Genomic DNA, 15,097 nt, shown 5'->3' with positions numbered 1-15,097 from the left:
CTCCCACCTCCAGTGACCTACTATACACTATGGAGAGTGGCAAGCAGAGTGCCTCTGCACACTCTTTCAATATCTATGGTAAAATCCCGTCTAGACCAACAGCCTTTCTCACATCCAGATCCAACAGGTATCTCTTGACCTCATCTTTCGTAATTTCGAACGCTTCCAAGGCTGCCTGGTTCACTGCCCCCTCTCCTAATGCAGTGACTTCACCTTGTTCTATTGTGAAGACCTCCTGGAACCTTTTGTTGAGTTCTTCACACACCTCTTTGTCATTCTCTGTATACGTGTACTGGCCTGTTCTGAGTTTCATTACCTGTTTTTTTCATTGTAGTTTTCATCCTGATGTGACAGTGGAGTAGCTTTGTACGGTCTTGGCTTTGCTTGCTATATCATTTTCATAATTGTTCTCCGCTTCTCTTCTCACACTAACATACTCATTCCTGGTTCTCATGTATCTCTCTCTCTTCTTTCTGGTGTTCTGTTATTTCGGAAGTTCCTCCGCGCCCTTTTGTACAGTTCCTTTGCTTCCATACATGCCATATTAAACCATGGATTCTTCTTTTGCTTCTCGGATTTTTCCTTTAGGACCGGAATGAACCTGTTTACTGCATCCTGACACTTTTCGGTGATATAGTCCATAATGTCTTGTACAGACATAGCTCTGAGGTCTGTGTCCCATGGTATATCCCTTAGGAAACTTCTCATCTCCTCATAAATCCTCTTTCGGAATGCCAGCCTTTTGTTTTTAGTTATTTTCGGGGGGAGATAAATCCTAGCTCTACCAGGTACTCAAAGGTCAATACACTGTGATCACCCATTCCCAAGGATACTTCCAACCTAACTCCTTCATATCCCACTCATTTAGGGTAAATATCAGATCAAGCATGGCTGGTTCATCTTCCCCCTCTCATTCTTGTTGGTCCTTTGATGTTTTGGCTTAGAAAGTTTCTTGTTGCCACATCCAGCAGCTTAGCTCTCCATGTATCTGGTCCTCCATGTGGGTCTCTGTTTCCCAATCTATCTTCTCGTGATTGAAGTCTCCCATGATTAATAGTCCAGATCCATTGCTGCTAGTGACAGAAGCTGCCCTCTCTTTTATGATAATGGTGGCCATGTTGTTTCTATCATATTTCTTTCTGGGTCTTCTGTCATTTGGTGGTGGGTTATATATGACTACGACTATAATTTTTTGCCCTCCAGTTGTTATTGTACCTGTTATGTAGTCACTGAAACCCTCACATCCCTGAACAGCCATCTCCTCAAAATCCCAGCCTTTTCTTACCAGCAAAGCTACACCACCACCTCCTCTTCCATCTCTCTCTTTTCTCACATCACAGTAGTCTTGTGGGAACACTGCATTTGTTATAGTTTTCGTTAGCTTTGTTTCTGTGAGTGCTATTATGTCTGGGTTTTCTTCTAGTTCCCATTCTCCAGGTTCGTGTGTGGTGCTCAGTGTGTGGTGCTCAGTGTGATGCTCAGTGTGTGGTGCTCAGTGTGTGGTGCACAGTGTGGTGCTCAGTGTGTGGTGCTCAGTGTGTGGTGCACAGTGTGGTACTCAGTGAGTGGTGCTCAGTGTGGTGATCAGCGTGGTGCTCAGTGTGGTTCTACACTATGTTGTATATAAGTGCAAGTGCCGGTGAAACATTACAGATGTTATCAGGTGTAAACATTACAGGTGGCGGCCAAGAACACACAGGTGAAGGACTATGGCCCTGAGACACAGGTGTTGGCCCAGACTCGCCCAGGAAGTGAGTCCATCTACTTATATTATTATAATTTGATTACTTTAAATTATTATTCTTTTGTAATAAGTAGTGTAACACTTGACCCAAGTTGCTAGAGTAGCGGTCTAACTTCCTGCAGGTCGGTGTTCAATCCCCGACTGATAAACTTGTTAGACTCCATCACTTTCCTCCTCTTATCCAGAATCCTTATTCTCATATAAAGATTACATAGAGATACATAACTGTATTGCTTACAGCTCTCCGGATAATTAGCTTACACTAATTGTTGTAAATTTTAATAATAATAATAATAATAAGTATATCGTCATACTCATGACCAAAAAGTTAGTTTGTTTCCGAGACTAAAGTAACCTCTCAGTTATATACATACATACATGCATACATACATACATACATGCATACATACATACATACATGCATGCATGCATACATACATACATACATACATACATACATACATACATACATACATACATGTTACATACATACATAGTTAGCAAATGGAATGCATTAGGAAGTGATGTGGTGGAGGCTGACTCCATTCACAGTTTCAAATGTAGATATGATAGAGCCCAATAGGCTCAGGAATCTGTACACCAGTTGATTGACGGTTGAGAGGCGGGACCAAAGAGCCAGAGCTCAATCCCCGCAAGCACAATTAGGTGAGTACAATTAGGTGAGTACATGCATACATACATACATACATACATACATACATGCATACATACATGCATACATACATGCATACATACATACATACATACATCCATACATACATACATACATACATACATACATACATACATACATACATACATACATACATTCATGCATACATACATTCATGCATACATACATTCATGCATACATACATACATACATACATACATACATACATACATACATACATACATACATACATACATACATACATACATACATACATCCATTCGTACATACATACATGAAGACATTTTAAACACTTCAGTTAGAATATATGGTTTTGCTTGTGTTCCTTTAGTGCTTAACTTATTAACACAACAATAATGACATAACTGAGAGCCGCCAAACTATTGATACTTGCATCAACTATACAATATTATTATTATTAATTATAAAAGTGTTATTATGAAAATTAATTTAATTATTAATAGAATACAATAATTTATTATCACCATACCACTCAACTTTTATTATCACACGGTTCATCGTTAGTTTAATCTCCACGTTAATTGTCGATTTAGCACACACACAAGTGGGCTCTGACGTCTGAGTGGACAGCGCTCGGGATTCGTAGTCCTTGGGTCCAGGGATCGATTCCCGGTTGAAGCGGAAACAAATAGGCAGAGTTTCTGTCACCCTGATGCATCTGTTCACCTTGCAGTAAGTAGGTACCTAGGAGTTAGGCAGCTGCTACGGGCTGCTTCCTGGGGGTGTGTGAGTGGTGGGGGGGGGGCTAAATATCAGTTGAATGATTGACAGTTAAGTGGCGGGGCCCAAAGAGCCAGAGTTCAACCCCCCCGCAAGTGCAACTAGGTGAGTACACTCACTCACTCATGCACACAGGATGAGAAGAAAGGCAGAAAGACAATACGAAAATGAAATCGCAAGCAAGGCAAAGACTCAAACTAAATTGCTGCACAGCCACATCAGGAGAAAAACAACAGTAAAGGAACCGGTAATGAATATAAGGATAGGGGCAGAAGGATTCACTACAAACGACAAGGAAGTGTGTGAGGAACTGAAAAAGAAATTCCAGGAGGTCTTCACCTTAAAGCAAGGAGAAATTCCAGAGATAAGAGAGGGAATAGTTAACCAGGAACCACTGGAAAAGTTTGAGATTACCAGCGGGGAAGATTACCAGAAGTGATTACCAGAAGTGTTGGATGTTACAAAGGCTATAGGCCCAGATGGAATCTCCCCGTGGATACTAAAGGAAGCAGCAGAAGCACTGTGCCTGCCACTCTCCATAGTATATAACAAATCATTGGCAACAATGGAACTGCCAGAAATTTGGAAGGCAGCTAATGTAGTTCTAATATACAAGAAAGGGGATAGATAGGAGGCACTGAACTACAGGCCAGTATCCCTAACCTGCATACCATGCAAGCTGATGGAGAAGATTGTGCGAAGAAAGCTAGTGGAACATCTGGAGCGAAAGAACTTTGTAACACAGCATCAACATGGGTTCAGGGATGGCAAATCTTGCCTCACAGGGCTAATTGAATTCTACGACCAGGCAACAAAAATAAGGCAAGAAAGAGAGGGGTGGGCATATTTTTTGATTGTCAAAAAGCCTTTGATACAGTACCACACAAGAGGCTAGTGAAAAAGTTAGAGATGCAGGCTGGAGTGAAAGGGAAGGTACTCCGTTGGATAAGGGAGTACCTAAGTAACAGAAGACAACGAGTCACTGTGAGGGGTGAGGTCTCTAATTGGCGTGACGTCACAAGTGGAGTCCCGCAGGGGTCAGTCTGTGGACCAATACTGTTTCTGATATATGTAAATGATCTCCCAGAGGGTATAGAATCGTTTCTCTCAATGTTTGTTGATGATTCAAAAATTATTAAGAGGATTGCAACAGAGGATGATAGTAGGAGGCTACAAGATGATCTAGACAGACTGAGTGAATGGTCCAACAAATAGCTGCTAAAGTTTATCCCGAGTAAATGCAAAGTAATGAAACTAGACAGTGGAAACAGGAGGCCAGACACAAGATACAGAATAGGAGATGAAGTACTTATTGAAACGGACAGAGAGAAAGATCTAGGAATTGATATCACACCAAACCTGTCTCCTGAAGTCCACATAAAAAAGAATTATGTCTGCGGCATATGCGAGGCTGGCTAACATCAGAACAGCCTTCTGGAACCTGTGTAAGGAATCGTTCAAAATCTTGTACACCACATACGAAAGACCAATCCTGGAATATGCGGCCCCCAGCATGGAGCCTGTACCTTGTCAAGCACAAGACGAAACTGGAAAAAATTCAGAGGGATGCCACTAGACTAGTCCCAGAACTAAGAGGCATGAGTTACGAGGAAAGGCTTCGGGAAATGCACCTTACGACACTGGAAGACAGAAGAGTGAGGGGAGACATGATCACTACCTACAAAATCCTCAGGGGAATTGACAGGGTAGACAAAGATAAACTATTCAACACTGGTGGTATGCGAACATGGGGACACAGGTGGAAACTGAGTACCCAAATGAGCCACAGGGACGTTAAAAAGAACTTTTTCAGTGCCAGACTAGTTAACAGGTGGAATGCATTAGGCAGAGATGTTGTGGAGGCGGATTCCATACACAGCTTTAAATGTAGATATGATAGAGCCCAGTAGGCTCAGGAATCTAAAGCCTATTGGGTTCTATCATATCTAAACTTGAAACTGTGTATGGAGTCAGCCTCCACCACATCACTTCCTAATGCATTCCATTTGTCAACCACTCTGACACTAAAAAAGTTCTTTCTAATATCTCTGTGGCTCATTTGGGCACTTAGTTTCTACCTGTGTCCCCTTGTGCGTGTGCCCCTCGTGTTAAATAGCCTGTCTTTATCTACCCCATCAATTCTCTTCAGAAACTTGAATGTGGTGATCATGTCTCCCTTAACTCTTCTGTCTTCTAGGGAAGTGAGGTTTAATTCCTGTAGTCTCTCCTCGTAGCTCATACCTCTCAGAAGAACTTGAAAACTTGAAAATTCTAATCCAGAGGCCGCGGGTTCGAATCCTGCTGGGGATGCCAATTATGTTACGGCCCTCTCGGGACGCAACGGGGTTCTTACTCTGATGTTATTAGAGGAAGTAGTATCCGGCCCCAAGCCAGTAGTGGCTTTCAAGGAATGAGATCCGTGACGCAAGAAACTTAAAGGGGGAAGGGAAAGAAAGTTAAGAACTTAAGACTATAATTTACCATCACCAAATAAATAATATATAAAAGAGTGCACAGGGGGAGGGGTATTAAGACTGTACAGGGGAAATACACAATCGTCTTCTCCTGAAGACTCTGGATCCAAATTTCTCGGTGCAGGGTCCTCGGTGCTTTCGTGGTCTCTTGACGATTCCTTCGACCAAGTGAGTCTACCCCAAACACAGGCCAGCCAAAACACGGGTCCACTGGGGGCACCGCCGTGGAGGCCGTCAACCACAAGCCCAGCAGGTCTGCTGGCAGGTTCTGGATCAGCCACGCTGGTCAGGCCACTCCACGAACGATACTAGGGTAGTGCCCTAGTCAGGAGCCTCGTGTGATACCACAAATCACTCTCCTGTCCTCAATACCCCAGTGGATAATCGTCTCCAGCAGTCGGTCCCAGGTAAGACAATCCTTCTACTGCCACTACACTGGCAGGGTAACACACCACAGTGTTCTTCCGGGAGACGACTTCACAGCTGCTGCAGCAAGGCACAAGGTAAGGGGACGGCTGCCTCGGGTAGACTAACTCAACTTCCATCACAGCAGTCCCAGGTCGACTCTGTAAGCAGACACGTCATCAATAACAGGGGCACTAAAACACCTCATTTACAGGCTCAGACACAAACTCCCGCCATATCCACTCCATAGATGGCGTTGTAGTCTGAGCACCACCTCACCAGAGGTCAGCAGCGGCGGTGTTGTAAGCTGCACAGGACTGGAAACTGGCCCTTGTGGCCAGTATACGTCGTCCTCACCAGGTGTCGTCGTCCGTTTGGAGGGGGTTTCGGGAGCTGACCCACAGATGGCGCGGTCGTCACTGCTCCGTGCTCGGACGCTGGATCCGGGTTCGTAACACTCGGATACTAGTCTGGTGGCAAACCTATGAACCTTTTCCAGTTTGGTCGAATGCTTGACTAGATATGGACTCCATGCTGGGGCTGTATACTCTAGGATTGGCCTGACATATGTGGTATACAAAGTTCTGAATGATTCTTTACACAAGTTTCTGAATGCCGTTCGTATGTTGGCCAGCCTGGCATATGCCGCTTATGTTATCCTCTTGATATGGGCTGCAGGAGACAGGTCTGGCGTGATATCAACCCCCAATTCTTTTTCTTTCTCTGACTCTTGAAGAATTTCCTCTCCCAGATGATGTCTTGTATCTGGCCTCCTGCTCCCTGCACCTATCTTCATTACGTTACATTTGGTTGGGTTAAACTCTAACAACCATTTGTTCAACCATTCCTTCAGCTTGTCTAGGTCTTCATGAAGCCTCAAACAGTCTTCTTCTATTTTAATCCTTCATAATTTTGGCATCGTCCGCAAACATTGAGAGAAATGAATCGATACCTCCAGGAGATCATTTACATTTATTAGAAACAAGATAGGACCGAGTACAGAGTCCTGTGGGACTCCACTGGTGACTTCACGCCAATCGGAGGTCTCACCCCTCACCGTAACTCTCTTCTTTCTATTGCTTAGGTACTCCCTTATCCACTGGAGCACCTTACCAGCTACACCTGCCTGTCTCTCCAGCTTACGTACCAGCCTCTTATGCTGTACTTTGTGAAAGGCTTTCCGACAATCCAAGAAAATGCAGTCCGCCCAGCCCTTTTTTTCTTGCTTAATCTTTGTCACCTGGTCATAGAATTCTATTAAGCCAGTCAGGCAAGATTTACCCTCCCTGAACCCATGTTGGCGATTTGTCACGAAGTCCCTTCTCTCCAGATGTGTTACCAGGTTTTTTCTCACGATCTTCTCCATCACCTTGCATGGTATACAAGTCAAGGACACTGGCCTGTAGTTCAGTGTCTCTTGCCTGTCGCTCTTTTTGTATATTAGGACCACATTTGCCATCTTCCATATTTCTGGTAGGTCTCCTGTCTCCAGTGACTTACTATACACTATGTAGAGTGGCAAGCAAAGTGCCTCTGCACACTCTTTCAGCACCCATCGTGAGATCCCGTCTGGACCAATAGCCTTTCTAACATCCAGATCCAGCAGGTGTCTCTTGACCTCCTCTCTCGTAATTTCGAACTCTTCCAAGGCCGCCTGGATTACCTCCCTTTCTCCTAGCACAGTGACCTCACCTTGCAGTGGTTGGAGAGTCGTGTTGGATGGACGCGGGTTTGGAGCTCCTGGGTTACTAGTGAAGTGGGAGGGATAATCAGGCTACTACTCCGAAGTGAAAAAGTGTATACGAGTGAATGAAAAAACTTGGTAATTTGACTCAAACCATAAGGAAGTGAAGAAATAAAGTAGACATAGGGTAATTGAAAATAGGTGTTGGACACATTGTGTCAGTGTGCAGTAGTGGAGTGGACCTCACTCTGACTGTGACCTCACCAGCTTCAATCTGTGACCAACCGTGACCTCACCCCGGCAGCAACCCTTACTACCCCACGTGTAGTAAGACCTGCCTGCAGACTCACTCGCCTATATTGTGTATAGCAGATCGGTAAGTTATTCGTAACGTCTATTGGCTAAGGGTGTTTATTGCAATGACTAGATCAGGAAGGGCATCTAGGTCCAGCAGTATTATGAATGAAGAAGAGGATAGGTTTGTGGAGAAGATGATAGGGAAGTTTGTAGAGAGGAGGGATGTTTGGATAGAGGGTCTAATCCAAGGGGCTAATAATGAAATCTTTAAACAAATACAGGACGAGGTTCAGAGACAAAAACAAGAGCTTATGGACTATATTCAGGGAGAAATCACAAAGAGCAGGGAAGAATGGGAAAGTGAAATAACTAGGCATAAAAATGATTTTGGCAGGAATAACAGCATGGCTGGGGGACAGGAGAGTTGTGGGGGGGATGTAGTAGCGAGCGTGGAAGGGATGGGGAGTATCCAGGGTGGGGCCGACCAGCATGAAAGTTCATCATTGAGAAGGCGGTCAATTGTACTTCATGGATTACTCGAATCCAAGGCATCATCGAGGCAGGACAGGATGGAGATGGAGGAATTTGAGTTACAGGAGATCTTAAGTTGTATTAGAGCCGAGATGGCAGTAAATAATTTGGATATCAACCGCCGAATTGGGCCTTACAACTGTAACAAGAATCGACTTGTCCTGGTACAGTTCTCTAACGAGGAGGCAGTGGATTACATACTGCAACACAAGCATTTACCCAGAGGTAGCAGATACTATTACAACGTGTATATTGATAGATATATGGCAAAAGATGAACAGATAGCTCACAGGGCGAGCCGACCTAAACGGCACAACTCTACCCTTTCGACTGTAGTTTCCTACCCCACCCTTGCTCCCCACTCCACACCTCCTTCCCAGGTCACACCCTCCCCAAATCAGCCCAAACATCTCTTGCCCTTGCGTATCTCCCCAACGACTCCCCTGCCCCCTCTGACCCCACTGCATTCAATCCATCTGTTTCATTCCACATTCCAAGGACCCCCTCATCCCCCAAAACCTGTCCAGCCCTCACCCCTGCCCTGCCCCCATTCTTCCATGTGACCCCCTTCCTATGTGTCCTCCCCCAACTTCCTCTTCCATTTCCCTCTTCCCAATGCCCACACCTACTCCTAAGTCCCCCCTGTCTAATACAACCTCTCTCCTACTCTCACTATCTATCCTCCTCACTACCCACCCAGCCCCTCTATCTTTCTCCCCCCCTTCTTAACTTCTATCTGACTCTAAGCCTCTTGCTACCTCTCAACCCCCCTATGCCTCTCAGACCCTCCCTAATTTTCAGACCCAATATGCACTTCCTACTCCAGACCTACGTACCCAGACCTTCTTACCCCAGACCTTCCTACCCACCTTTCTAGATGCCCAGACCCCATTCGACCCCCAGGCACACCCCTCCAGACCCCATTTACCCCGCAAACACCCCCCCCCCCAGGTCCCCCCATCCCCCACTCACCCCCAGACACCCCCCCCCCAGATCTCCCCAGACTCCCAAAGAAAAGGTGAACTCTGGTACCAGATTTTCCAAGAAGAGTCTCAAGGTTTGATACACCAATGCTGATGGGGTATCTAATAAAGCAGAAAAGATAAAAGAAAGAGTTAGTGAGGCAGATCCTAACATAGTTGCAATAGTGGAAACTAAAATAAATGACATGATCTCGGATGCAATCTTTCCAGAGGGGTACCAGGTGACACGGAAAGAGAGGACACAGAGACAGGGAGGGGGAGTGGCCCTCCTAATTCAGAGGAAATGGAAGTGGTGCCAATGAGAGCACAAGCTTCATACATGGAACTCTGGCAGCAGATGGGAGGAAGATCGTGATCTTGGTAATCTACAATCCCCCACCAAGCAGCAGAAGACCCAGGCAGGAGTATAATGACAACAACAAGGCATGCATAGATAAACTACAGAAGGCAGTTCAAAGACATTAGCTCACAGAATGAGAGCGAAACTGCTGGTCATGGGGGACCTAAATGATGGAGAGATAAATTGGGATACAAGGAATCTCCATGGAGGGGAAGAAACGTGGGGATAAAAGTTAGTAGATATTATAGACAGGAATTTCCTAACACAACATGTGAAGAAAGACACAGCGGGAAAGAGGAGGAGATACACCAAGCCTATTAGACCTGTTTTTCACCCAGAACGTAGAAGACATCGAGAATTTGGGACATGAAATACCTCTAGGGGTCAGCGACCATTGTGTCCTAGTCTTTGACTACATGATGGAACTCAAACTTGTGACCAAGGGACAAAAGGTCTGGGAATGGAGAGTTGACTACAGGAAAGGGGTCTACAGGAGAATAAGGGACTACTTGGAAGAAGTGCAGTGGGAGGAAGAAATTAGAGGAAAAGAGTCCAAGATATGATGGACCTAGTCATACGGAAATACCAGGAGGCCGAAGAGAGATTTATACCTACAGTAAAGGAAAAAGAGTAAGAGGAAATATAATAACCCATGGTTTAATAGACAGTGTCAGGAAGCAAAAATGAGAAGCAGGAAGGAGTGGAGAAAGTACAGAAGACAAAAAACAGAGGACAACAGGATCAGATGAAACAGAGGTAGGAACGATTACATTGCCATAAGAAGGGCATCGGAAAGAAATTATGAGAACGATATAGCGATCAAAGCGAAAAAGCAACCTAAATTACGACACAGCCATATAAGAATAAATATGTCGGTGAACGACCAAGTGACAAGCATAAGAAAAACAGAAGGGGCATATTCAAAAAGTGACAAGGAAATCTGCGAGGCACTGAATGCGTTTCCATGGAGTGTTCACAATCGAGCCTGAGTAGCTTCCATTGTTAGAAGAGATTACCCAAGATGAAAGGCTATCAGATATATAGGTGACAGCCTCTATACACTGACAAAGTATCACCATGGATACTAAAAGAGGCAGCGCAGGCCCTCAGCGTACCTCTGGCAAGGATCTTTAATGAATCACTTATGTCGGGAGAATTGCCTAATTGCTGGAAGAGGGCAAATGTTGTACCGATTTTCAAGAGAGGTGATAGGGAGGAGGCACTTAACTATAGACCTGTATCACTGACAAGCATCCCCTGTAAAATACTTGAAAGAATAATTAGGCTAAGACTGGTTGCACACCTGGAGAACATTAGGTTTGTAAACAAACATCAACATGGGGTCTGGATAGGGAAATCTTGCCTAACAAAGCTTTTGGAATTCAATGATAAAATAACGAGGTTAAGGCAGGACAGAGATGGGTTGGGCAGACTGCATATTTCTGGACTGCCAAAAAGCCTTTGATACAGTACCGCACATGAGACTGCTATTGAAACTCAAGAGGCAGGCTGGGATGAGCGGAAAGACCCTAACATATGTAAGGAACTATCTAACAGGAAGGAGCCAAAGTGTTATGGTAAGGGTCGAGAAGTCGGACTGGCGTACAGTAACGAGTGGAGTACCTCAAGGATCGGTGCTGGGACCAATTCTATTTCTAATATTCGTTAACGACATGTTTACAGGAGTAGAATTCTACATGTCAATGTTTGCGAATGACACAAAGTTGATGAGAAGAGTTGTGACAGATGAGAATTGTAGGATCCTCCAAGAGGACTTGAACAGGTTGCAGATATGGTCAGAGAAATGGTTACTGGAGTTCAACATGAGCAAATGTAAAGTTATGGAAATGGGGCTAGGTGATAGAAGACCAGAGGGACAGTATACAATGAAGGGGAACTGCATTCCTGTGACAACGCGAGAAAGAGACCTGGGCGTGGACGTAACACCTAATTTATCTCCTGAGGCACATATAAATAGGATAACGACAGCAGCGTACTCTACACTGGCAAAAGTTAGAAGATCATTCAGAAACCTAAGTAAGGAGGCATTTAGGGCACTTTATACTGCCTACGGGAGGCCAGTCTCCATGTATGCCGCCGCATCATGGAGTCCCCACCTGAAAAAACACATAAGGAAACTGAAAAAGATTCAGACGTTTGCAACGAGACTCGTACCAGCGTTATGAGGGAAGGGATATGAAGAGCGCCTAAAGGAACAGAGCCTTACGACACTAGAAAAGAGAAGGGAGAGGAGGAATATGTTAGGAACATATAAAATACTCAGGGGAATTGATAGTGGACATAGACGAAAGGTTCACAAGAAATACCAACAGAACGAGGGGTCATGGGTGGAAGCTAGAAATTCAGATGAGTCATAGAGATGTTAGGAAGATTTCTTTTAGCGTGAGAGTAGTGGAAAAATGGAATGCACTTAAGGAGCAGGTTGTGGAAGCATATTCTATTCATAATTTTAAAACTAGGAATGATAGAGAAATAGGACTGGAGTCATTGCTGTAAACAACTGATGGCTCGAAAGGTGGGATCCAAGATTCATTGCTCGATCCTGCAGACACAAATAGCTGAGTACAAATTGGTGAGTACACCCACACACACACAAATTGGGGCCGGTGGCTGAACGGACAGCACGCTGGACGCATGATCCTGTGGTCGCAGGTTTCGATCCCGGACGCCGGCGAGAAACAATGGGCAGTGTTTCTTTCACCCTATGCCCCTGTTACCTAGCAATAAATAGGCACCTGGGAGTTAGTCAGCTGTCACGGGCTGCTTTCTGGTGTGTGTGTATGTGTGTGTGGTGTGGGAAAATAAAAATTGTGGTTAGTAACAGTTGACTGACAGTTGAGAGGCGGGCCGAAAGTTCAACCCCCGCAAGCACAACTAGGTGAATACACACACACACACAAACACACACACACACACACACACACACACACACACACACACACACACACACACACACACACACACACACACACACACACACACACACACACACACACTCACACACACACACACACACACACACACACACATAAAAACCTCAATTAAACCTCACTTCGTTGGAAGACAGAAGAGTTAGGGGGGACATGATCACCACATTCAAGATCCTCAAGGGAATTGACAGGGTTGATAAAGACAGGCTGTTTAACACAAGGGGCACACGCACTAGGGGACACAGGTGGAAACTGAGTGCCCAAATGAGCCACAGAGATATTACATAAGAACATAAGAACAAAGGTAACTGCAGAAGGCCTATTGGCCCATACGAGGCAGCTCCTATTCTATAACCACCCAATCCCACTCATATACTTGTCCAACCCGTGCTTGAAACAATCGAGGGACCCCACCTCCACAATGTTACGCGGCAATTGGTTCCACAAATCAACAACCCTGTTACTGAACCAGTATTTACCCAAGTCTTTCCTAAATCTAAACTTATCCAATTTATATCCATTGTTTCGTGTTCTGTCCTGTGTTGATACTTTTAATACCCTATTAATATCCCCCCGGTTATGTCCATTCATCCACTTGTAAACCTCTATCATGTCACCCCTAACTCTTCGCCTTTCCAGTGAATGCAACTTAAGCTTTGTTAATCTTTCTTCATATGAAAGATTTCTAATTTTGGGAATTAACTTAGTCATCCTACGCTGGACACGTTCAAGTGAATTTATATCCATTCTATAATATGGCGACCAAAACTGAACTGCATAATCTAAATGGGGCCTAACTAGAGCAAGATATAGCTTGAGAACCACACCAGGTGTCTTGTTACTAACGCTGCGATTAATAAATCCAAGTGACCGATTTGCCTTATTACGAACATTTATGCATTGATCCTTTTGTTTTAAATTCTTACTAATCATAACTCCCAGATCCCTTTCGCAATCCGACTTCGCAATCACAACACCATCTAGCTCGTATCTTGTAACTCTATCATCATTACCTAACCTCAGAACTTTACATTTATCAGCATTAAACTGCATCTGCCAATCCTTTGACCATTTCAAAACCCTATCTAGATCAACTTGAAGTGATAGTGAGTCCTCCTCCGAATTAATTTCCCTACCGATTTTCGTATCATCGGCAAATTTGCAAATGTTGCTACTCAAACCTGAATCTAAATCATTTATATATATTATAAACAACAGAGGTCCCAGGACAGAGCCTTGAGGCACTCCACTTACAACATTTTCCCACTCTGACTTGATTCCATTTATACTAACTCTCTGTTTCCTTTGGTATAGCCATGCCCTAATCCAGCTTAATATAGCACCCCCAATACCATGAGACTCTATTTTTTTAATCAGTCTTTCATGTGGCACTGTATCAAAAGCTTTGCTAAAGTCAAGGTATACAACATCGCAATCCTTACCACTATCAACTGCCTCAACAATGCTAGAATAAAAAGATAACAAATTTGTTAAACATGAACGGCCATTTATAAAACCATGTTGCGACTCAATTATTAATTTATGTTTTTCAAGATGAAGACGAATTTTATTTGCTATTATAGATTCGAGTAACTTTCCCACAATAGACGTTAGGCTAATTGGTCGATAGTTAGACGCAAGTGATCTATCTCCTTTCTTAAAAACTGGTATCACATTAGCAACTTTCCAAAACTCTGGCACTCTGCCTGACTCTATTGATTTATTAAATATGGTTGACAGTGGGTCACAAAGCTCCTCTTTGCATTCTTTAAGCACCCTAGCAAACACTTCATCCGGCCCTGGGGATTTGTTTGGTTTGAGTTTTACTATTTGTTTAAGAACATCCTCCCTGGTAACTGCTAAACTCGTCAACCTGTCCTCGTCCCCACCCACATAGACTTGTTCGGCTGAAGGCATATTGTTAAGTTCCTCTTTAGTAAATACAGATACAAAATATTTATTAAAAATACTACTCATCTCTTCATCTCTATCTGTTATTTGACCTGTCTCAGTTTTTAATGGACCTATCCTTTCCCTAGTCTTAGTACGATATAACTGAAAAAACCCTTTAGGATTTGTCTTTGCTTGCCCTGCTATGCGAACTTCATAGTTTCTTTTTGCTTTCCTTATCTCTTTTTTAACATTTCTAACCAGTTGTACGAATTCCTGTTCTAAAGTGACCTCCCCATTTTTAATCCTTTTGTACCAAGCTCTCTTTTTACCTATAAGGTTCTTCAAATTCTTTGTTATCCA

General features: G+C 43.9%; 1 protein-coding gene across 1 annotated transcript in view; it reads left to right on the top strand.

Moving 5' to 3' along the window:
- Nucleotides 1–15,097, top strand: part of LOC123773039 (tyrosine-protein kinase receptor Tie-1-like) — a 212,412-nt gene that overhangs the window by 123,970 nt on the left and 73,345 nt on the right. Inside the window, exon 13 of the mRNA XM_069315149.1 lies at nt 1,679–1,751. Within this exon, the coding sequence (XP_069171250.1) occupies nt 1,679–1,751 (73 nt within the window). The remainder of the gene's footprint in view (nt 1–1,678; nt 1,752–15,097) is intronic.

Source organism: Procambarus clarkii, chromosome 81 (genome assembly GCF_040958095.1).
Source record: "Procambarus clarkii isolate CNS0578487 chromosome 81, FALCON_Pclarkii_2.0, whole genome shotgun sequence".
In the NCBI taxonomy this organism is placed as follows: Eukaryota; Metazoa; Arthropoda; class Malacostraca; order Decapoda; family Cambaridae; genus Procambarus; species Procambarus clarkii.
Note: the sequence above shows the minus strand (reverse complement) of the source record. Positions and strands in the feature narration are given on the sequence as shown.